Here is a 27,008-nt window from a genome sequence, read left to right as displayed (position 1 = left end):
AAGACATGCTCGTTCAGGAAGGCATCATTCCAGAAAACATATTAAAGTAAAAACATCGTACACTTAAATACAACACTATGGCCATGATCGCGATGATGGTTAGTGGGGCATTAGTCAACGTTGTGATTTTTTTTCCAGCAGCAATTACCTTTTTCCCCAATTGCGAACGTTGAACGCAGCCGAAGTGGAAGCCGAACGGATACGTTATGACGAGGCCGTGGAGAAACTGCAGGCCACGCAAGCCAAGTATACCTAAATATGCATTCCGAGAATCAGTTTCATCAACGTCTGACTTGCACACGAAAATCACGCCACGAAAACGTTCGAGAACGACGACAACGCCATGCGAGAATACTACTTAACGACTCCAACCTGTCGACGACGCAACCACCCTATCTGAGTACTGCATGCCTTCCAAGTCACAGCAAGACCGGGAGCTGATGTCTATGACGATGGGTTTAGCTGCAACTGCGTTCATTGCTAAACAATTAGACCAGAACATTTTTCTGGGTGTATAACCATGGGGCGACCTTGGAATAATTGCAAGTACATGCGTCTCGGCACAGCTTAGACCTGCAGCAAGAAATACATCTCCGAATATTCTGGCATACATATGACTACATGTGTGAAGTGTGCTGGATTGTTGTGAAGTATCATTATCACCTTTGCAAGGCCAATGGAGCGGACTCGGTCTGAACCTGTCTCCTCTACTTGATGAAATGAAACTACCTCAACGAACGCAATGGATTGCTGAAAAAAGCACATGCAAAAAGTTATTAATGTTTTAGCGGTTTGAAAGTTTAACTATCCAACATATTGGCGGGATTGCTAATACTCAATAGTGAGACCTACTTCACAAGCGAGACATACTTCACACACCAATGATCCTATTACACATTTAACTTCACATGTGAAAAACTCAAAACCCTATTAGAGATTTGACTTCGCATCTGAACATAGCAAAAATCAAACCTATTAGAGATTCGACTTCGCATCTGAACATAGCAAAAGTCAAACCTATTAGAGATTTCACATCACAGCCGAACATAGCAACAATGCCAACCGTTTGAGAAATGAAAAAGCTTGCCAAAGAATGGGGAGTGATCGATTACTCCCATTTGAGGAAAGTCCAGCTGTTGAGGTTGTTGGACATTCCTTCTACTGATGAACCACCTCCGACGGTGAAACAAATCAAGCTCCAATTGAAGGAGCTTGGGCTGATAGGTTATTCGAGGAAAGTCGAGCTACTTGAACTGCTGGAGGAACACAAACCACTGGAATTTCTGCCGACCAGGCGCACTGTAGGTTAGTATCTGAGAGGATGGAGGATAGTCGGTGACAAAAACATTGAATTAGATGACCTAAAACCCCTGATCGCCACCAAAGCTGGCGATGAACTGAGAAGCCTCAAATTTCAACTCACAGTGAAAATGTCGGTGGACAAAGAAAAGACAGACGGCACCACTTCGTATGTCCAGCCTTACTTCAGAGACAAACAAGAAATCATAACTTAACCCAGCAAAGTCCATCGAAGCCTCCATTGATACCTCATTTACGAAAGTACAAGAGACTCTGGAGCGCTACACGCACATGGGCTCTGGCTGGGCCGTGGACATGACCGACATGGTCTACCTGAACGTAGACACGTACAAAACTTTCAAAGGCGGGCCGTACCTGGACCTGTCACCTTATTACAAGAACAAGCACGCCATAATCAACGTCAAAACAAAGGATGATGATTGCACAAGAGTGGTAGTTCGATCCACGCTATTTCCGGCCAAGACACATTTGAACAGACTTCCCAGCTATCCCAAGAGAGAGGGTCTCGACTGGGACGGCATAGACAAACCCATCTCCCAAAAGCATACAAATCTCTGTTGTGTTTCACAGCCTTTGCGGGTACAGCTCTCACTTGATCATGCAGGTTATCGCGAAGGTCTACAGGAAAATAACGTGCATCCGCAACAACGTGGACAAATACATCTCTTTCTCGTTGGAATGTCTGAAATTCATAAACAGCTTTCAGCTCCTGATGTCATCCTAGACGGTCTTGTGAAAGCCAATGACCGAAACGACCTACGCATCACCACTTGATTCACCGGTGCCGAGAAGTGACCTCTGCTGCCGAGGAAGGTCATCTACCCTTACGAAAACATGGATGGCTGGTCGATGAGCTCATTACACCGGATGATTACGCGCATGCGATCGATGTGTGGAACAAACTGGTCCGCAAGACTCTGGGTGACTACCCTGTACTTGAAAACGCATGTGCTGCTATTGGCCGATGTGTTCAAGATATACAGAAAAACATGCTCGAAACAGTACAGCCTGGACCCCACATGGTATTTCTCCTTCCCTGGTCTCTCTTGGGATGCCATTTGGAAAAGACTGGTGTGGAGCTGAACCTGATGAAGGATTACGACAGGCACCTGTTGATCGGGGAAGGTTTGCGATGCGGTATTTCCATGACCTCCAAACGCTACACCAAAGCCAACAACAAGCATGTGAAAGACCACAACGCCAGCTAACCGACCAAACACCTATACCTCGACACTAACAACCTGTACAGCAGAGGCAATGAGTCAGTATCTCCCCATCAGGGGTTTCGAATGGGTCTCCTCGCCCAAACGATCGATGTTGCAAGTCTCTCGCTGGGTTCGAACAAAGACTGATTGTTCTAAGTGGGCATCCAGCGGCATTGCCTGACTCGCAGAAAGGTTATCCCTTGGCTCCTGAACAACTGACAGTGAACCCGAACCTGTTTTCCGACTACCAATGAAACTTTTCTGGGAAACAATAAGCCGGAAAACTTGTGCCTAACAAAATACATCATTCACTATCGCCACGTGCAGCTGTACCTGTTGCCCGGCATGAAACTCAAGAAAATCCATCGAACTCTCAAATTCGATCAAAGTCCTTGGATGGAGCCATACATATGGATGAACACAGACTTACGAAAGCTCATGAACAACTCAGTCTTCAGCAAGACCATGGAGAATTTGAGAAAATGTGCCAGTGTGAAGCTCGTGAGATTGTGCGAGGAAGAAAAAGTCCTGAAACTGATTGCCAGCCCGGGGTTCAACTGAAGCAAGATATTCGATGACGACTTGGCAGCATTGCATAAGAACAAAACCCACATAAAAGTCAATTGGCCTGTTTATGTGGGGAAGAGCACCCTGATACGAGTTCTACTACAATGTGTTGAAAAAAGCAGTACGGCGACGGGTGCGATGTGCTGTACGTGGACTTGGATCCTCTGCTGGTGGAAATTTGCACAGTGACTACCAAAAGATCACCCTTTGCACAGCCAACTCAACAAAAAGTGCTTGGCAAGATGAAGGACGAGTGTAGAGAGTGATGGTTTTGGAGAAGGACGTGGTCTAAAACCATCACTGTCTTTACGACTAGACCACCTACCCTGGCCCACAGTAATACGTAGATCATCTACCCACCCCGCTGTATTATACATACCACCTACGCTGCTCTGCGGTATTGCACAGACCACCTACCCTGCCATGCAGTATTGTGCAGATCACCTTCCGTGCCAGGCAGTTTTGTAAAGTCCACCTGCACAGCTCTGAAGCACTGTACAGACCACTTACCCTGGCCAGCAGTGTTGTATAGACCACCTACCCTGCCCTACAGTATTGTGTAGACCACCTACCCTGAGCCGCAGTATTGTACAGACCACCTACTCTGTCCTGCAGTATTGTGTAGACCACCTACCTTGCCCCGTTGGCCACCATGGGATGGGTACATGTTGTCACTAAACTGTAGATCCTTGAAGTCAATCTTCCACAGCAGACTGGCAAGTTCTTGTTCATAGGACCAGTTACTGTAGACACATGGGGATAGTTGTCAAATGCATTGCCATCTCAATGATATTAGAAACGTTAAATGTTAAATGATGCCACGAAACATTAAGAGGTGTACTTTAAGAAGCTGTCTAAACTTACCTTTAATCAGGGTATTACTTCATTATAATACTAACCTATGAAAGACCCAATAGCAAAGCATTACAGTCGCTTTCATGGCGGAGGGACATTTTCAACTTGCTTAATAGAAAACAAGTCGGTAGTTTGCAGATATAATTACAGCTGCATGTTTAAATTCTGGTATAGCAACACAGACACACGACTGACATGCTAATTGCTCGGGTTGTGTCTTGTTATGACGTCAACATAGGCACATGATAGGCATGCTGGTTGCCTCAGATAAGGTCACATATTTGTTGTTTTGAGTGTTTGGGGTTTGGCATTGGGATTGAAAAACACCAGCGCTGATACACCTTTACATCTAGTAAGTGAACAGGGTGAACTGTTTACTCCAGAGAGTTTTAGACAAGTGCTGCCAATGAATCCCATTAATCTCTCCAATGGCCCGCTTACAACCCTAATGGTATCACTAGTGCGGCACACCGTCTTTAGAAGAAAGTGAAGACCCCACGGGATCAGCTCTACATCATTTTCATTTTCTTCACCACGCTACGCGGGGGATAACACCTTCCTGATAGGGTTTCTGTTGAGAGTTTAAGCTGCACTACATGACTGCTTGATAGTGAGGAGCGTGTGTTCATGCTGGACGGAGGTTACGGTACAATCAATTTTCACACATGCCGCCAAGTCTGCCGAAACTGAGAGACCTTTATAATCGAAACAGCCTTAGATCCACATGAGTTAGAGATAATTAGGACTGTATTATTGCGAAGTACTTGCTATACTATGCCACAAAAGATCTTAAGACCTGTAAAGACGCGATTAAATGAGAAAGGCGATATTTAAAAAGATATGACCGTTCCACATTGAAAGATAAGAAAAAAATGACATGAGGGGGAACGACATACTAATCTCTTCATTTGAGAAGCATTAGGCGTTTTGGAGCCAGAGATGTACGGTGAATATAGCCTCGCATATAAGTTATTCTATAACCCATGGTCGTGATAATAATGGACAATACCGCGGATCACGGTTCCTCGGTGTCCACATTCAAGTCGCTATAACTCGCTCTGTTAGATTCGACTCGATCCGACTTGTCTTGAATTGCGACACTCAAATACACTACTGATCATGTCTTTTAGGAGAAATCGTAAATGAGGCTGTCATTTATAGACCATGATGCTACAATGTTTATTGTATAGTGGGTTGTAACCCACACGTATGTGAGGCTATACCTTACCGGTATGAAGCTGTAACACGCCATATATATATGCTATAAATTCCCGGTATATGAGGCTGTAACGCAAAATAAATGGGGCTATACTATGAAATACCGGTTTTTGAGGCTATGTCAGGCTATACTTTAACGGCATATAGAGCTCTAACCTACACAAACATGAGACTGAAACATACGGCTATAAGAGGCTGTAATTTACCGGTATATGAGGCTGTAAACTACCAGTTTATGAGGCCGTAACTTCCTGCTCTATGAGGCTGTAACCTACCGTATATGAGGTTGTAACATACACGTAAATGAGGCTGTAACCTACTAGTATATGTGGTTGTAACATACCGGTATATAAGGCTGTAACCTACCGGTATGTGAGGCTGTAACCTATCGGTATATGACATTGAAACATACCAGTCTATGAACTGTTTTAGAGGCATTTTAGAAGTTGCTGAGCTGAAGGTGACGAAACAAATTTTATGAATTATCAACTTCTTTATTGTCACAATAGCGACGTTTCGGTATGGATTCTTATACCGTTTTCAAGCATATGGGAGGACAAGAGGTAACAGTTTATATACAGGTACATGAGATATTGCTGAGGAGATTAACAATAACAACAACATAATTGAGGAGATGAGATAACAAAAACATCAAAGGATATAACTTGAGTTGTTGATATAACCAGTAATTAGTGTGAAGCCAGGGATGGGGATGGGGGATTACAGCGTTGAGGAGACCAATTAATAGAGGATTAGTGACGGAAGCCAGAGATTAATATTTCTTGATTAAAGTGTCGAACTGGTTAGGTAGAAATATATCCTGATCCCTGTTTATAGAAGGGTTGTGTCTGCAGATTTGAATAGCTTCTGCCAATTTTCTCTATATCCTTTGATGTTTTTGTTATCTCCTCAATTATGTTGTTGTTATTGTTAATCTCCTCAGCAATATCTCATGTACCTGCATATAAACTGTTACCTCTTGTCCTCCCATATGCTTGAAAACGGTATAAGAATCCATACCGAAACGTCGCTATTGAGAAAATAAAGAAGTTGATCATCCATAAAATTTGTTCCGTCACCTACCAGTCTACGAGACTGAAACTTACTTGAATGTGAGACTGTAACCCACTTGTATATGAGGTTGTAACCCACCAGTATAAGAGGATGTAATTTCCGGTATATGAGGCTGTAACGTACCGGTATATGAGGCTGTAACTTACCGGTATATGAGATAGCCGACCAAGGATCCAACCAGCAGGATGCCCCCGGCCACTCCACTCAGAATCTCCCGTGTGTAAGCTAGGATAGAAAGAAAAACTCAAACAAGTCCAAATATTTGTGTTAGCAGATAGGCTATGTAATACATGACTATATAAGGACCTGCATTGACGGTGAACTGAGCAAACCAACCTGATTACTAATTCTGTCCCATCTGATGGAAGAAAAAAAGGCGAGCGTTCAGCTGGAACATACAACGCCGCTAAATTGTGGCAAACGTCCTTGGTTTTATCAAGGACGGGCAGATGTAGGCAGAGTCGGGTGGATTGATGGAGGTGGGTGGAGTAGGGTGTATGTGAGTGGAATAGGGTGGATGTGGGTGGAGTAGGGTGGATGTTAATGAAGTCGGGTGGATGTGGATGGAGTCCGGAGGATGGATTTAGGTGAGCGGAGTCGGGTTGATGTTGGTAGAGTCCGGTTGATGGGTACAGGTGAGGGGGTGTTTGTGAAGTCGGCTGGAGGGGGATGGATGCCGAGTGGAGGTGAGCTGGGTGGAGGTGAGCTGGGTGGAGGTGAGCCGGATGGAGGTGAGACGGGTGGAAGTGAGCCGGGTGGAGGTGAGCCGGATGGAGGTGAGCTGGGTGGAGGTGAGCTGGATGGTGGTGTATTCCTTAGTCTACCATCCCTTCACTGTACAATTGGAGGGCTTGTAGACGAAGCCCAGTGAACTCCACACTGACCGATAATAAAATTGATCATGATTCCCGGGGTTACACCGATGACTTTTTCGATGTCCTATTAAGTACTGACTTGTCAGGTCTTCAGGTCTCACACAACTATGTACTGACTTCAGCCACGAACCCGACAGTCACACGTCAACATGGGCGCTCATATGTCCAATGTATAAGCATTTACTAATCAGTGTGTATATCTTTCGTATGTTTAATGCTGGCGATAAGCTTCGAACTTATGTGTACACTTGAGTGTGGTCAAGAGGAAAGTGTCTGGCATATAGACATTATCCGCGGACGTCACGTATTTCCCACGTAAACTGTGTGTTTTCGGGTAGTGATTACACTGCAATGGGAACCAACATCGCATCTTTGGAAAGCCAACAAATGCCTGTTAAATCATCACCCTAGATAGCGAGCTTAACCACCCGATCACAATGATACCAACTACTGAGCGGATCCTGCCACATCTGTGGTACGGGTCACAAACACATGCAAACACAAGACTTTTCCGTTAACTTTCAAATTCAATAGTCATTGATGCTAACAAAAAAAACCACTTTCACCAAGAACGGTAAAACCTAAAATCTACATCATGCACAAAAGAAATAACATATCCCCACAGTCTATTGACATTGAGTGCCGACCTATGTGGAGCCACGTGCGTTGTTATACATGCAGGGAAAGCATGTGGTGCTGAAGACATGGAAGCAAGGTCGAGTGAGTGCTTTAATCATGACCGCTATTAACAGTATTTGAGCAACATATTTGCATACATGGGGAATAGTACGTGGGCGAAATCCTAGTCGTCTACCATGTCCGTGAGACGTTTGAGTGCGGGGACAGCGCTGATAACCATAGTCTGTCTAATCTGAGAGTCTATCTCCCTATGTTTTGATTCAGGAAACATAAATATACCTACTTAATAGCGGCGCCTAAGTTAACTTGATCCTTTCCCCAAGTCTATAAACTGAACAAGATCATCGTGAAGTCTGATGTGACATACTCTACTGACTGAGCCAGTACACCGTGAAGTCTGATGCGACATACTCTACTGACTGAACCTGTACATCGTGAAGTCTGATGTGACATACTCTACTGACTGAGCCATTACATCGCGAGGTCTGAGCTGACATACTCTACTGACTGAGCCAGTACACCGTGAAGTCTGATGCGACATACTCTACTGACTGAGCCAGTACATCGTGAAGTCTGATGTGACATACTCTACTGACTGAACCATTACATCGCGAGGTCTGAGCTGACATACTCTACTGACTGAACCATTACATCGCGAGGTCTGAGCTGACATACTCTACTGACTGAGCCAGTACACCGTGAAGTCTGATGCGACATACTCTACTGACTGAGCCAGTACATCGTGAAGTCTGATGTGACATACTCTACTGACTGAGCCAGTACATTGCGAGGTCTGAGCTGACATACTCTACTGACTGAAGCAGAACATCGTGAAGTCTGATGTGACATACTCTACTGACTGAACCATTACATCGCGAGGTCTGAGCTGACATACTCTACTGACTGAGCCAGTACATCGTGAAGTCTGATGCGACATACTCTACTGACTGAGCCATTACATCGCGAGGTCTGAGCTGACATACTCTACTGACTGAGCCAGTACATCGTGAAGTCTGATGTGACATACTCTACTGACTGAGCCATTACATCGCGAGGTCTGAGCTGACATACTCTACTGACTGAACCTGTACATCGCGAGGTCTGAGCTGACATACTCTACTGACTGAGCCAGTACACCGTGAAGTATGATGTGACATACTCTACTGACTGAGCCAGTACATCGTGAAGTCTGATGCGACATACTCTACTGACTGAACCTGTACATCGTGAAGTATGATGTGACATACTCTACTGACTGAACCTGTACATCGTGAAGTCTGATGTGACATACTCTACTGACTGAGCCATTACATCGCGAAGTCTGAGCTGACATACTCTACTGACTGAGCCAGTACACCGTGAAGTCTGATACGACATACTCTACTGACTGAGCCAGTACATCGTGAAGTCTGATGTGACATACTCTACTGACTGAGCCATTACATCGCGAGGTCTGAGCTGACATACTCTACTGACTGAACCATTACATCGCGAGGTCTGAGCTGACATACTCTACTGACTGAGCCATTACATCGTGAAGTCTGATGTGACATACTCTACTGACTGAGCGAGTACATCGTGAAGTCTGATGTGACATACTCTACTGACTGAAGCAGAACATCGTGAAGTCTGATGTGACATACTGTACTGACTGAGCCATTACATCGCGAGGTCTGAGCTGACATACTCTACTGACTGAGCCAGTACACCGTGAAGTCTGATGTGACATACTCTACTGACTGAGCCATTACATCGTGAAGTCTGATGCGACATACTCTACTGACTGAAGCAGAACATCGTAAAGTCTGATGTGACATACTCTACTGACTGAGCCATTACATCGCGAGGTCTGAGCTGACATACTCTACTGACTGAGCCAGTACACCGTGAAGTCTGATGTGACATACTCTACTGACTGAGCCAGTACATCGTGAAGTCTGATGTGACATACTCTACTGACTGAAGCAGAACATCGTGAAGTCTGATGTGACATACTCTACTGACTGAGCCAGTACATCGTGAAGTCTGATGTGACATACTCTACTGACTGAAGCAGAACATCGTGAAGTCTGATGTGACATACTCTACTGACTGAAGCAGAACATCGTGAAGTCTGATGTGACATACTCTACTGACTGAACCTGTACATCGTGAAGTCTGATGTGACATACTCTACTGACTGAGCCAGTACATCGTAAAGTCTGATGTGACATACTCTACTGACTGAACCTGTACATCGCGAGGTCTGAGCTGACATACTCTACTGACTGAGCCAGTACACCGTGAAGTCTGATGTGACATACTCTACTGACTGAGCCAGTACATCGTGAAGTCTGATGTGACATACTCTACTGACTGAACCTGTACATCGTGAAGTATGATGTGACATACTCTACTGACTGAGCCAGTACACCGTGAAGTCTGATGTGACATACTCTACTGACTGAACCTGTACATCGTGAAGTCTGATGTGACATACTCTACACACTGAACCATTACATCGCGAGGTCTGAGCTGACATACTCTACTGACTGAACCTGTACATCGTGAAGTCTGATGTGACATACTCTATTGACTGAGCAAGAATTCTCTTGTGACATACTCTATAGATTGAACCATTACATCGTGAAGTCTGATGTCACATACTCTCTTGCCTGAACCAGTACATCGTGAAGTCTGATGTGACATACTCTACACACTGAACCTGTACATCGCGAGGTCTGAGCTGACATACTCTACTGACTGAACCTGTACATCGTGAAGTCTGATGTGACATACTCTACACACTGAACCATTACATCGCGAGGTCTGAGCTGACATACTCTACTGACTGAACCTGTACATCGTGAAGTCTGATGTGACATACTCTATTGACTGAACAAGAATTATCTTGTGACATACTCTATAGATTGAACCATTACATCGTGAATTCTCTTGTGACATACTCTACTGACTGAACCATTACATCGTGAATTCTGTTTCACGTACTCTCTTGTCTGAATCAGTACATCGTGAAGTCTGTTGTGACATACGCTATTGACTGAATAGTACATTACTCTGTTGTGACATAAAATTCTCTAGTGCCTGAACCAGAACATAGGGTCAGTAGTTAGATAGTATTTTGATTTGTAACCAAGATCTGATATGGGTGCGTCAGTTTGTAGTGAAGATCTGTAACGGTACGATATGCTGGTCGGGACGGTAGTCGAGCTGTAGTGAAGCTAAACACCGCCTTGATACGGCGAATAATGTTCAGGGAGATCGCAGCAGGTTTAATGCAGGCTACGGTTGGCAGACCATCAGGCTCCCACTGGTTGTGGGGCGAACTTAGGAAATGGCGTCAATCAAAGTGGGTCCTTGCCAATACGACTTTTATGAACGCACAGACAGCGAAGCTGATGAGATTTTGCTGTCTGAAATTGATGTTTCCAACATAATCAACACTGATACGTATTCTTTATTCAAACTTTGGCGTATAGCACAGTGTCTTTGTGGGTTTTACCAGGAAGGACTGAGATACAGTTCGGTGGCTAGAGTAAGGGACAGTAGTGCCGGGGACTACGATACATTCTTTATCATGACCTACTGGACAGAAGGCGCCATTGTCACCTACCCCTCTACAGATGTAACACTAAAAATTGTCTGGCAAACTGTTATTGCTTCATGTTTCTTAACTGACACATCTCTTAGTGTACCACATGCTGAATGTGTCTCAGGGAGCAGCGACACAGCCAAATTCCAGTGTCTGTCTCTCCAACAACATCGTACCCAGACAACAGCTTATTACTAGCGCTGAAGGTGGAAAGAAAGAGCCGGCCATCCTTGAGGTGGTATATGTAAGGTTTAGTGAAGTTACTGTCGTACACCGAAAAAATACAACGATCTATATAGGCTCTACATTATCCATTCTTTAAACAGTAGCATTGTGGGACATATCTGACACAATGTATTTGTGTCCGGGGTGAGGACACAACAGGGTAAGGAAGGACGTGTCACTTAGGCGATGATTGGGATGAATTGTTACAGGTGAGCACGGTAGATATAGGGGTGTCAGCTAAACAAAGTACATACATGCGTTTGATCTGTGCGATATAGGTGTAACACCCAGGTACAGGTGCTGCAAGGCGGAGTAAGGTAAAGCAATGTCTGTCAGTTTGGCCATGTAGAGTCACACATGCTCCGTCCACCAGATAACACACTCTAAAACGTGACATCAGAGAAGGGTCAGATAGTTGGAGCATGAAAACGAAATGTGTCACTAGCCTCCGTGATATAGGTTTATATTGTGTCACCAGCCTTCATGTCACGTGATATACGGGTATATTGTGTCCAAAGCCTCCATGTCATAATGATATTTTTACTTATTATATACCTCCACACTTCGATTATTGTTGCCACATATGGGACAACTGTATGACAGAACAATCTATTATTTTAGAAAATTTACAATTAGACGCTACAAGAACGATTTGCGGAGCCGTGAGAGGAACCAGTCATGAAAAAATCTACAATGAGACAAACTTCGTACCATTAGTTAAGTGCAGAGAAATCAAGAAACTTACCTTATTCTACAAAATGAATAATAGTCTTACTCCAGCCTACTTATCAGATTTAATTCCAGAACATGTTTCAGTTTTAAGTTCCTACAATCTGAGAAATACTGATAGTATTCGCACAATTCGCGATCTTTGCCACACAGAGTCGTATGCTCGGTCCTTTTTACCAAACACCATACTCTTATGGAACAATTTACCACTTGAAATAATTAACTCAGAATCAATAAATTCATTCAATAAACGACAGACCAAAGAAAGACATGTTCTCTTTGACCAAAGCTTTGGATCTAGATTTTGTCAAATAATTCATGCTCGTTTCAGATTGGGGTGTAGTGGGTATCCATGGGAAGACTCTCTCCACTACTTCTTTTCCTGCCCTTATTATGACTCAATAAGATCAGATCAATTTTTCTACACTAATGGCTTTGACTTAAATTCAGTTCTTCAAGGTAATCAAACTTCAAGCAACAGAATTAATCAACTTATTCTTGACTCTGTTCATAAATACATACTGCTTTCAAATAGATTCAAATTCTTCTAGACTACAATTACTATGAACCCTTTTAATGCAACTTGTGTAGACGTATTTCCCGAATGTTAATGATCTAATGCCTTTGTGGAAATAACTGTTTCTTTTGCTTCTTTTCTGAAATAATTCATTGCATCTGTACTGTGTAAATTTTTGATTGCATTATATTATAGTTAATGGAGAGGCACTTACATAAGCCTTTGGCTTGTTGTGCCAATCCATATTCATGTTATTTATGTTTATGAATAACAATATGTTTACAAAAAAAAATATGTTTACAATAATGATATTTTGTGTTACTAGCCTCCACACACCTCTGCATGTCTGTACACATTCTCTGGTATTGTTGACGAATAAACGTGATGATTTGTCTGTGTAATATTGGAACCCATGCATTAAGGATGTGAAGAAAGTATGCTTCGATGATATGTGTGACTGCTGCTTTCTCCCAGACGTGACATGCGGAAATAGTTAGATCGGGGAATGGGGCGTCTCCTCTGCATGTATTGTGCCAGAGAGGCAGATAACTAATTGCTTCTGAAATTGGTTGGACGCAGGGTAGCTTCTCAGCTGCAGCATCCGTTACTACACCTTCCGTCCCCTTCCGCTACCAAATGAGCAGGCGACATGATTCTAGGAAATCTATTACCCCATAGACAATCTAATTCCATCTACAAGATGTGTGCGTGATATAATTGAAAAAGGCAAAGTGTGAATAAACCAAACAGCACGAAAACACAGAAGACTATAGTCCAGTGAATTGAATTACTGTAAGAAGAGGGACGTTCTTGTGAGCTGGACCAATAAAAAACATGTCATGTTTGGAGGGCAGTTGAGCGGACATCTTGTGTGAAAACATGCGGCCTCTTAAATGTACAAGGAGCGAGATGCATTACTCTGAGACAGTTGGTAAAGACGTCAGGCGCCTAAGAGGGTCATGGCATTGTTGCGGGCGGGGCACCTTCTCCATCGGCTTGGCGCTAGTGACATGAGGGCATTAGGTAATACGTGTCATTGTAGGAATGACTGGATATCTACAATATCACGAATAAAATGGACGCTGATTTGTCACATGGAAGTGGTGCTCCGATCAAAACACGTCTAGCTAATACTCGGCTTCATTCCTTTCCCCGGTAGCGCATACTGAACACATTTTACAGTAAAGGACCTGAATACTGAACACATTTCACGGTTTTGACACAACCAGGGAGTTGCATACAGAACACATTTCACTGTTTTGACACAATCAGGGAGTTGCATACTGAACACATTTCACTGTCCTGACTGTCAGGAGCCAACATACTGAACAGACTTCATACTCTTGACAATAAGGGAGCTGATTACTGAACACATTTCACTGTCTTCACACTCAGGGAGTTGTGCAGAACACATTTCAAAGCGCGACAGTATTATATTTTACGGGACAATAAATTGCTCATCAGTTACGTGACCCTGGGAGTTGTTTCAGTTCATCTACGAGGACATCATGAGTTATGCGTAATTCGAAATAGACGTGGTACGTTAGTGTTCGTGTTTTCGTGTGTTACTTACAGCTGTCTATCCCCCGCATCTATCTACAAGTCGAATACATCCAACTCATTCAATATATCTGAAGCACTGACAGCAAACAGCATTATCAATAATGCATAATTAAATATCAGTTAGTAGAACAAAACCACAGGATTAACGTGAGAAAGAAGTGGCACATCCAAACAAGACGTGTGTCCGTGTGTGATGACGGTGTGTGTGGCGTGTGCGGGGTCACTTGGGCTGCCCTGGAAGCAACATGTGCGTTGATCAGCAACAAGCTTGGAGGGATGCACCCCTTCATGGCGGCCAGGGGACCGAAACACCGTGTGTGATACGATTCTATGTGAATATGGTAAACAAAACAATGAACATTCCTTTCAAGAGTGAGAAAAATACATATGAACAAAACTGTATCTCATGAAGGAAAAAGAAAAAATGCATTAAATTTGACCGAGAAGACAACAAGTGGTTCGACAAGTAATACTACCTTTTCCATTCACCCTTACAACTGGAATGGAAAACAACGAGGTTTCTATATGAAGGGATACGACACAAGTGTGTCAAATACAGATTGGGTTAAATATATCTACTCGCCACATAGGATATGCTGGATCATTGACGGCCACCTGTCTGATGATTGTGGTACATTTGGTTGGGGTTCTTGTCGCAGTTACAGCTTTATATCTCACACACATACACTCGCTACTGCTCACAACTACTCATATAGTTGTATAGTGCTCTAATACCACTGTAAAATATCGTACTACTTTCCTTGATTCGGCAAACAATCTACATAGATTCCACGATTCGATATTTTTTTAAAAAAGCTATATGTGGGTGAGTGAATAATTTTGGTTTTGCCTTTTGCAATATCTCAGCAATATCACGGCGGGGGACACCAGGACTTCACACACTGTCCCCATGTGGGGAATCGACCCTGGGTCTGCCACATGACGAGCAAAAGCTTTAAGCACTAGGTTACCCCACCGCCCCTAGACACATGTGAGCAATAGATATGATATATGTGGATATACGTCAATATAACAAGAGAAAATACTCTTGTTGCAATCAATCCTTCAACATAAGCAATCACAGAGACGCCAGTTGAATGCGGTTTAAGTGTCACACTCTAAACTAAGTTCTAAAAGTATTTTTATATAATTTGAACATCACATATTCTGACGTCATATTCACTTCACTGCAAGAACTACACATAGCTAGCACACGTATGGCCACACTGGATGCCCCAGTCGAGCTCCGTACAGAACCTGGGTCACTGACTAACAGGCAAACACCTACCCCTAGGGGATACACTCAGAGCGATTGTCACACAAGGTCTGACTTACTTTAATATGGATCTACTTCCCGTGAATGTCATACACAAACGCTTACTTTGATATACTCTCATGTATCTTACACAGAGGCGCCTACTTTAAGATGGATATACTTCTCATGTATCTTGCACAGAGACGCCTACATTAAGATGGATATACCTCTCATGTATCTTGCACAGAGACGCCTACTTTAAGATGGATATACCTCTCATGTATCTTGCACAGAGACGCCTACTTTAAGATGGATATACTCTCATGTATCTTACACAGAGACGCCTACTTTAAGATGGATATACTTCTCATGTATCTTACACAGAGACGCCTACTTTAAGATGGATATACTTCTCATGTATCTTGCACAGAGACGCCTACTTTAAGATGCATATACCTCTCATGTATCTTACACAGAGACGCCTACTTTAAGATGGATATACCTCTCATGTATCTTGCACAGAGACGCCTACTTTAAGATGGATATACCTCTCATGTATCTTGCACAGAGACGCCTACTTTAAGATGGATATACTTCTCATGTATCTTGCACAGAGACGCCTACTTTAAGATGCATATACCTCTCATGTATCTTGCACAGAGACGCCTACTTTAAGATGGATATACTTCTCATGTATCTTGCACAGAGACGCCTACTTTAAGATGCATATACCTCTCATGTATCTTACACAGAGACGCCTACTTTAAGATGGATATACCTCTCATGTATCTTGCACAGAGACGCCTACTTTAAGATGGATATACTTCTCATGTATCTTGCACAGAGACGCCTACTTTAAGATGCATATACCTCTCATGTATCTTACACAGAGACGCCTACTTTAAGATGGATATACCTCTCATGTATCTTGCACAGAGACGCCTACTTTAAGATGGATATACCTCTCATGTATCTTGCACAGAGACGCCTACTTTAAGATGGATATACTCTCATGTATCTTACACAGAGACGCCTACTTTAAGATGGATATACTTCTCATGTATCTTGCACAGAGACGCCTACTTTAAGATGCATATACCTCTCATGTATCTTACACAGAGACGCCTACTTTAAGATGGATATACCTCTCATGTATCTTGCACAGAGACGCCTACTTTAAGATGGATATACCTCTCATGTATCTTGCACAGAGACGCCTACTTTAAGATTGATATACTTCTCATGTATCTTGCACAGAGACGCCTACTTTAAGACAGATATACTTCCAGTGACTCACGCTGAAATATTTCATTCTTAAGTATATAAACTTCTTGTAACTGTTAAACAAACCGTCCTTTAAGGGACCGCATTTCCTTTGTCAGAAAATACAACATCTATGTTTAGTGTGTTACACTTTTTGTGCGACTATGTGAACTTTTAGATAAAACTAAACATACTTTTTGGGGGGATACATTTCTCGTGTCTGAATCCACACTCAGGCTCGTCCCGTGGGGGTGCGCCAGAGATCCAGTGTATCTTCTCGCCATCATAGAAATGAAAAGTCTGAAGAAAATATGTACATTTGTTTGTTATTTCATTGGTTTATGCCTGTGGCGCAGTGTGTTGTATTTCTCATAAAGACTCAATCACGTTCATTAATGACACAAATACACATAATTAAAAGAAGAATAAAGGTAATTATATATTTGCTGCGTGTCCATCTGTCTATATGACAAATGTGAACAGATGTACGACTTGGGTTACGACATACCGGCAGTTCTGAGATGTTGTCATTCAATCGGAACACACCAACAGGCAGCAATCCCCACTCGTCGGGGTTTTCCGGTATTGGTCTACGTGCAACTAAGGAAAAGTTGCCCTCTGCATCCCCTCTGGAGTTGATGCGGTTGATGTAGCCGAGCGCACCTGTGAGAAGGAGATTGGAATTATCTACCAGGATCTATATTTCTGTAAAATTCTTGCTGTGAAGATTGCCAGAAATCTAGCTTGGCCTAGGTTATCTTTGACCCAGGATATCGTAGGAATTCCAAAAGCCCTAGACACCTGTGTGTCTGTAATGAATCTTTCATTTTCGCCCCAGATGGTGATAGACCTTGCAAGGACGACGACGACGACGACGACGACGATGATGATGATGATGATGATGATGATGTGATTACACTTTGTAATCCTTCAATTTACAGTAGGTCCTGACCACGTAAGACCACTGTTTTCCTAACTATATATATTTCACATAATAACGCGCAATAGAGGGTGTTTTTCAAACAACCGATTTGCTTTAGGTTTTAACATTGACATTTTATGTGGCTAAACTATGTGATTCAGACTGCCTCACGGAAATACGATGAAGAAGGCAGTGCGCATCTGTCACAAGAGGACCATTGGAAGTGACAGTAATAATGTACATTGTCTCAAAATATTTCAGTTTAAATATCTGTTGTGTGGTATTGAGTTTGAATAATGTCTTGACATGGCACGTTTGTTATAAAGTAATGGAAAACATTCGAAGTTGTGATACATAGTCTCAATAATGAACTTGTCATAAATCCTTTGAAAGGTGTCCCTACTGCAAATACTTGTTGAAAACCCTGTATAAAGTGTCCCTAACACCTTTTGTAAACTTTTATGATGCGAATAACTGTTATGAAAAGGCTGTCCTTAATTGCGACACTTGTAAGCCTTTTAAAGGTATCCTTAATGAGAATACTTGTTGTACTTTTATAAGGTGTCCTTAATGCGAATGCTTGTTATAAGCCCTTTATAAGGTATCTTTAATAAGAATACTTGTCGTAAACCCTTTATAAGGTGTCTTTAATGTTTATACTTATAAACCATTAGAAAGGTGTCCTTAATGCGAACACCTTTTGTAACCCCTTTATAAGGTGTCCTTAATGCGAATACTTGTTGTAAACCTTTGGGAAGATGTTCTAAATGCAGCAATAATGCAATACTGTAAATGTATGGAGATTTCACTATGACTACTAACCAGATATCATATAGATATAATTCACAGTTGGGAATCGGCTTGTGTGTGCCAGTCGTCTGTATCCAGTTAAGCCACAGTAGATATTTTTCATGTATATTTGCCCTAATTCATTCATGGGCAATGTGTTGAGACTGATGACACCTCTAAATGCACAGAGCCGTCGCTGTGTTCTCGCCCATACTGTGTATCTGTTCTATTGCCTTGACCTAACCGGACTTCATGACAGCTAACCTTTGACACCCAATGTGATTATGTTTATATATGGCACACAAGGCTTGCCGGAGGGACAGGATATGTCAGCCAGAGAAGGTTTCATATGGAGTACTGGCTGTCTAAAACATATCAGGGCTTACTAAATATTACACTTGCTGAGGTCTCTAAATCAGTAACTATTTGCTTCAATGAAATATCCGGAAATAAAAAAAATACTGTACAAAAATAGGACAAATTATAGCTATACAAGACCGGCGTCCTTATATTGTCCGCCTATCTAGACTTGCCTCTTTAAATGATAGATTTACTAAACCCCATGGGTTTAGCATTCAGCGCAGCCTGGGAGCAAGGCAAACTACCCACCTGGACAATGTCCAGCTGTCATTATTGTCATAGCGATTATCATCAATAGAGAGAAACGTCAGCGTGTAAGATATAACATTTAGGACTGTGCCGTCGCAGTCGTGATGCACACACCTTCAGTGAACACATCTCTGCCACACACCTTCAGTGAACACATCTCTGCCACACACCTTCAGTGAACACATCTCTGCCACACACCTTCAGTGAACACACCTCTGCTACACATCTTCAATGAACACACTTCTGTCACACACTTTAACTGAACACACCTCTCATAAACCTTCGGTGAACACACCTCTCTCACACACCTTCAGTGAACACACCTCTCTCACACACCTTTACTGAACACACCGCTCACACATCTTCAGTGAACACACCTCTCTCACATATCTTCAGTGAACACACGTCTGTGACACATCTTTACTGAACACACCTCGCACACATCTTCAATGAACATACCTCTCTCACACACCTTCAATGAACATACCTCTCTCACACACCTTCAATGAACACACCGCTCACACACCTTCAGTGAACACACCTCTGCTACTGCTCATGCAAGATGGATTGTAAGAGTTTGAATCATCTGTTCCCCCAAATGTCGACTTTTAGAATGGAATAATGATTTGTATGCTTCTCCCTTTTTAAGACTGTATTTATGTCAACATTGTTGCTACGAGGGAATGGTGGGATTTCAAAACTTAACGAACTAAGCGATCTGCTTGACATATATATCTATTGACAAATGTGTCACTGGTGCATGTATCACGAATTATACTTTTACAAAACGACAGTTCTCTTGGTTTTCGCCTCCGTGGGCGAAACAGGATACAAAGATCTGGCAGTCATAATGCACTTTTCCGAAACGTAATGTCAGATCTTTCAAACTTACAAGTTACACACAACTGTTTATATCAGATGTGTTGGTAGAGGTACACATCCTACGATAATGAAGCCAACAAACCGATGTGTTCGCTGGCTCTCTCAAAGCCGAGCTGGACGGCTGTGACCAGAAGCTGGAGACTTCCCACTTGATTAACTGCACAGACCACGCAAGACATATAACACCAGACAGTTGTAGCTCGTCTGTGACCGCGCATTGTCAGAAGACATACATGTGTCAGGGCTTTGACAGGGGGACATCATTCATTAAACCCTCTTGGACTTACTGCCTCAGCGTGCAGCCACACAACACCAGCATAGACAATAATAATATTGATGCATTTAGATATGTGATTAGTGATAATGGGGGTTATATGTTGGGAATAAGTACATACTTCCACATGTATGCCTATATTGATTTACATAAGTACTTCATTGGCAATGGGCCCAAAAAGTTGCTTGTCCATCGTTTCCGAGAACATGACACGTGGATGATGATGATGACGATAACGACGACGACGATGATGATGATGATGATGATGAGGAGGAGTCTACGGTGAAGTGTACATATTGTCAATCGCATTCTTGTAATGTTTGTTCGAAGGACGTTATAATGGTGGCCGCCAAGGCCACATGCATCATTGATCAGTAATTGGTGACTTTGCCCATAGCTAACGCTTCCACATTAGTCCTACACCGGACAGAATCCATAGTCCTTGTATGCGCCTGCAACTCGTCAGTGTATAGAGCTCGGACCTCGGACGTTAACTGACCATTAAGAGGACACCGAGGCTAATGAATGATGAATTAATCCAGTATAGCTGATCAGAGTGGACTCTGGTTGTAACTTGTATGAGATGTCATGGTGTTAGGCGACATATCGACTTAATCAATTATCCGGCTGGCTCTGTATTATTCATCCTCAACAATTGTCAGGCAAACTTCCACCATCAGCTGATAATCTTGTTTCTGCAGTCAGGCCGCGACTTGGCGTAGTGGGCGAGGACTTACATACCGAGTAGATTTATTTGTCTGTCTACGTCCTGTGTACGGGAATTATGCATGGCGAATATTAACAGAAATATTAACGTCTTAAGAACATCCTCTCATGTTAAGATGCCGTGTGGTTCTATAGCCTGCTGGTGCAGTGATTGAGACGCAGAGATGTATTTCATGTGACCATCAATCACAGAGTCACATACAAGGTCAAACGGAATGTGTTATACAACTGAATCACTTTAAAATACCACTTCATTGAATGTGTTCTAATCTGATCGGAGACAGCGGTCTGTAAACACACACTGAACACAGGCTATTATCCTGTGCTGAGGTGAACACATACGGCGGTAAGCCATCAGTGACAAGTGATATGTAGGGTTTCAAAGATTCTAAACTGCCGTCACTCTTTGTGGAACACCATGTGTGCACACTGCCTCTCACAAGTAACTGCACCTCTTTGTCGGAACCAAAGATAAACCAAAGCTGTGCGATACGTTTTTTTTCGCAAACGTATTTCTTCTTTCGACAGGGGTGCCGAAGTATTTAAATAGAGGTACCAAAGTATTTCTATAGAGGTAGGAAAGTATTTCCACAATGGTGCAGCCGAGATAGCCTCACCCAGTTGTGAGAAAATAGCCGATTGTGAAGCAGTGTGTGCCGGATATCTCGAGGCCATGGGGCTCAAATGCATATTGATCACAATGTATAATGGGCTGTCCCACTAACCGGCCATTAAGTGGGCTTCCAGGCTAATGAATAGCTGATTAATCCAGTACTGCCGATCACAGTGGACTTGCCTTTTAACTTGGATGAAATGTCAGTGTGTACCGCTGATAAGAGTAGATAATTGTGAGCTTTAGTGTAGGAGGGTGTGTGTGTATTGATCACACTACCGTGAAGCTGTACGGATAGCTAGGGGGTGGTGGTGGTGGGGTGCCAGCATGTTTAATGCCTCACTGAATGAGATAAAAATCTACTTCATCAGCTGCCCGACTGCCCCAACAAATGACGTCATAGTTCAGTAGGTGTCGTAAACAAAACGGAATATAATGTGGAAATTAAACCAACACATCCATCAATACCGCCATTTATTACATTTGAGCAAACAGCGAACATAGCTATATCTGGATATTTTGTTGAGAACTCATCGAAAATGAGATTCTGTAGCTGTGTATGTGGTCTTCAGAAGGTAGCAGCATCTCAACTCATCAGACACGGAATAACTAGACCCCAGATACAAAATACACGTACACCCTGTGACACAGTATACACACAAACCTCGCACACAGCATACACACACGTCCTAGATACAGCATACATACACATCCCAAACAGCATACACACACATCCCAGTCACAATATACACACATCAAACACACATCGCAGACACGGTATACACAAACATCCTAAACACAGTATACACACACATCCCAGTCACAATATACACACGTCATACACACATCCCAGACAAGGTATACACAAACATCCTAAACACAGCATACACACACATCCCAGTCACAATATACACACATCATACACACATCCCAGACACAGTATACACAAACATCCTAAACACAGTATACACACACATCCCAGTCACAATATACACACATCATACACACATCCCAGACACGGTATACACAAACATCCTAAACACAGCATATACACACGTCCCAAACAGCATACACACACATCCCAGTCACAATATACACACATCAAACACACATCCCAGACACATTATACACAAACATCCTAAACACAGTATATACACACATCCCAGTCACAATATACACACATCATACACACATCCCAGACACGGTATACACAAACATCCTAAACACAGCATACACACACATCCCAGTCACAATATACACACATCATACACACATCCCAGACACAGTATACACAAACATCCTAAACACAGCATACACACACATCCAAGACACAGTATACACAAACACCCTAAACACAGCATACACACACATCCCAGTGACAGCATACGCACATCCCAAACGCAGCATACGCACATCCAAGACACAGTATACACAAACATCCTAAACACAGTATACACACACATCCCAGACACAGCATACGCACATCCCAAACGCAGCATACGCACGCCCCAAAGACACAGCATACACACACATCCCAGACACAGCATATACACATCCCAAGCACAGCATACACACATCCCAGACACAGCATGCACACACATCCCAAACACTGCATACACACACATCCCAGACACGATATGCGCACACATCCAAGACACAGCATACAGAAATCCCAAACAGCATGCACACATCCCAGACACAGCATAGGCACATTCCAAACACAGTATATACACACACATCCCAAACAGTATACACACGCATCCCAAACACAGCATATACACACATCCCAGACACAGTATACTCACACATCCCAGACACAGCATACACACATCCCATACATAGCATACACACACCCCACAACACAGCATACACACACGTCCCAGTCACAGCATACACACGTACACATCCCAGACACAGCATACACACATCCCCAAAACAGCATACACCCCCCCAAAGACACAGCATAGACACATCCCAGACACATTATACACACACATCCCAAACACAGCATACATACATCCCAAACTCAGCATGCACACACAGCCTAGAATGAAAGTTCATATGTTCATACATACACGCAGTACACTTATGAATGACGCATATGAGACGCCATTCTCCTATTAATAATATTCTTTCTTTGTGTACGTTTTCTGTCAGCCATTTAATTGAATGAACTGAAATTCAAAAAAGAACTTCCAGTGCCATGACAGCTAGACATTGTGAAGTAAGACGTCACAGAATCACGTCTTTCAAGGCAATGGATCTCCTAACAAATACAGGTCGTCTCTAAAAGCTGTACTCGAGAAAAACAACTTTTTTCAAAAGCAAAGACACGCAAGGGTGTCCAATTGCTTGATCTCTTGGTGAGTGAAGAGCTTTAATTGAAATCCATACCCGAACAAAGAAGGTGCACGCTCCCGAATGCATATGTCATTTTTAATTCTATCAGTACCGAGCCGGGACGGAAGGGTTGGCGTTGGCGTCCCGGGACGGAAGGGTTGGCGTTGGAATGCCGGGACGGAAGGGTTGGCGTTGGAATGCCGGGACGGAAGGGTTGGCGTGCCGAGGATGGCGCAGCGATTCTTTGTGCAATAATGCTAACTTGAGGCGTTTCAAACACCTGTGATCGGTGCTTCTAATCCAACATTCACTTGATTGGTTTCTTGCTTTGCTTGCACCATCTGCATGCTTCTGAACTGTATCAGTGTGTACAACGTCTGATATCTCCATCACCTCAGGTTTCTTTGTCGAGTACACGCCCTCCTCTCAAACAGCAACGTTTAACCCACCCACTCACTCACCTGATCAATCACACTCACTCACTCACTCACTCACTCAAACATCACTGACCTGACCCTACTTACTTTTGTATGTCATTCCCATGATCTGGTTAATAATGGCTTGTCCATCGTTAATGTCGCCTCCCTTCTCAAGTACTTCTTGAGTTGCACGAGCATACAACCACACGGCGTCGTACAGATACGCAGCTTCCGGTCGAATCTGCAAGGGAGCAGTCGCATGGTAGTCAAGGCCACTTGTATGTTTATGTACGTGGGGATGAAAAAACTCACTTCCACACAAACAGGTAGGGGAAAAAGGGAAGGCAATAGCTATTATTTCCACATGCATGTACTTCAGTCCCTAGTGGTTCTATGCTGGGTTCATTCCCATGTTTTATTGTGATTGGACAAGTCACAGTAACATCGGAAATCTGCAACAGTCCACGAAGGAGGCCTATACAGCCACAAAGATCTATCATTATCTATTGATTACCGACCGTCGCCCTTAAATGAGGAATGCTTAAGCTTGATGCTGATCATGCCACTGTTTGTCCGTGGAGTTAACCTGATTGTGGTGTTGTTTGTTGCCAACATGATCTAATATGACACGGTATGTCTTTCAGAACAGCGTTTATCTTCTACATAGAAATCACGAACATGGCAACAGTTTCACAAAGAAGCTCTATATGATTAGATCTCCGTCGCATGAATTGTAACTTGATCAAGAGAAGTATCACTCAGTTTTATTCAGTTGTTTCTTTTAGATTTGGATGTTTTAATAATTAAATCAAAATGTACCCTGTAAGTACATTAGCGTCACTCACAATGATTTTCGAAGTCACGAAGGTGAGTAACAACACCAGTATTGCAACCACGCAATGTTTTCAATACACAATTTGACCTTGAGTATATTCGCCATTTTCTGACCATGTATTCATTGCTGAGGCCACACTACATCTGCACCCGACACCTACACCGACACAGACATCACTGCACCCATGAGTATCGCCACCATGGGCAACCATTTCAGTACAGTTTATAGAGATTCCGCTGACTAAATACAAACCTGGTATATGTTTGAAGTCAGTTAGCTTGACAGAATACACACACAGGACTTCTTCCAGCTCAGTAGCTGCTTAAGACTACAACGTCGAAAACCTAAGTAAAGATTTCCGGTAGTTTTATGGTACAAACTCTAGGGCAATTTCTAAATTTGACGTTACAGTGACATAACTATACCGATTCATTTCTCTATTTTGTACCATACCATTTGTACCATACGTTCCTAGATTGTTTTAGGTGAACAACGTTTGACAAATTAGCGGGAGAAACAGAATACAGTTTAACTGGCGCATACTTTTCATATTTATATCAAAAGGTAAAGATTCATGGTGAGCAACAACCTCGACAAGGCTGTATCACTAGAGACAAGACTTCAACTTCCAGTACTTTCCCCTTAAGTCGAACAATGCAACTGTCAAGGTACAGACAGGCATGGTCACTGGCTACAGATATCAAACAGCATCAAATCACTTGCGCCAACATTCTTTTTGTCATTGTTTCAACATGCAGGAACAAACTTTCAAAATGCACTACTTTAACGACATAACTCACACTGAAATGTGTGCAAATAAATATTTTCAATGACATTACACCCTTAGGATTGTCTAGAGTCCATTTCTTAGTGCATTTTGAAATACATTTGAAGGAATCTAAAGTTATAGGATACGAAACACGCTGAACCACCTTTAAGAGGATATCGTTCAACCTAACCACACACATTGGGATTCGTTGAATCAGTTTAATACGCTTACTAGTTTAATTGTATACTAGATATGGGTTTCAACCAAACAGTTTCATGAAATTACACGCACTGAATATTTGCAAATGAAAATAATTTGAAAGTAGTTTCATGAAATCAAACACTGCAATTTATTTAACACAATTTAATGAAGTTACTGACGCCGGAACAAATAAACAGATATTTCAATGAAATCAGTGTTAGAAACCACGTGTTGTTATGTGTAAAGAATTAAGTAAAACAAAGTCGACCTCATATGAACGAACGCCCGCACTCAGCCTGATATAAACTCAGACGAAAATTATCACGAGACTCCTAAGTGGATCTGAACATGAATTTCTCAAATAATCGTTTCACTGATTGCTTCTGTAAAGATGTACTCTGCTGCTCAGGAGCATTCAGTGCTCTGGAGTTACTACGAGGGACGTATTTACACAACAACTGTCGTTTCTCTCTTGCACATGTTGATACAGACATGTAAAAACTACTTTGAAGATTGACCACCTGCCTCTTGTACTAGCAGAAAATGTAAGATCGCGGTGGTTCGGGGGCCCGCACCTGGCTCAGGAACAGAATGCCAAAGGCCGAGGGAATGTATTAATTTTCAGTTTGTACTTTGTGCTTTTTATATCAATCGCGCTATACTTGCTTATGAACTTGATTGTTTCTTTACTGCTAATGTTATCGAGGTTTGTTATCATTCATACTTGATATA

General features: G+C 42.7%; 1 protein-coding gene across 2 annotated transcripts in view; it reads right to left on the bottom strand.

Moving 5' to 3' along the window:
- Positions 1-27,008, bottom strand: part of LOC137284627 (speract receptor-like) — a 147,131-nt gene that overhangs the window by 32,046 nt on the left and 88,077 nt on the right. For both annotated transcript variants that reach the window (XM_067816518.1, XM_067816519.1), the window contains exons 6-10: positions 24,577-24,712; positions 17,406-17,560; positions 17,092-17,197; positions 6,386-6,464; positions 3,727-3,835 (exon numbers count right to left, since the gene is read on the bottom strand). In XM_067816518.1, coding sequence (XP_067672619.1) covers positions 3,727-3,835; positions 6,386-6,464; positions 17,092-17,197; positions 17,406-17,560; positions 24,577-24,712 — 585 coding nt within the window. The remainder of the gene's footprint in view (positions 1-3,726; positions 3,836-6,385; positions 6,465-17,091; positions 17,198-17,405; positions 17,561-24,576; positions 24,713-27,008) is intronic.

This window comes from Haliotis asinina, chromosome 5 (assembly GCF_037392515.1).
Source record: "Haliotis asinina isolate JCU_RB_2024 chromosome 5, JCU_Hal_asi_v2, whole genome shotgun sequence".
Lineage (NCBI taxonomy): Eukaryota > Metazoa > Mollusca > Gastropoda > Lepetellida > Haliotidae > Haliotis > Haliotis asinina.
This window is presented reverse-complemented; position numbering and strand designations above follow the sequence as displayed.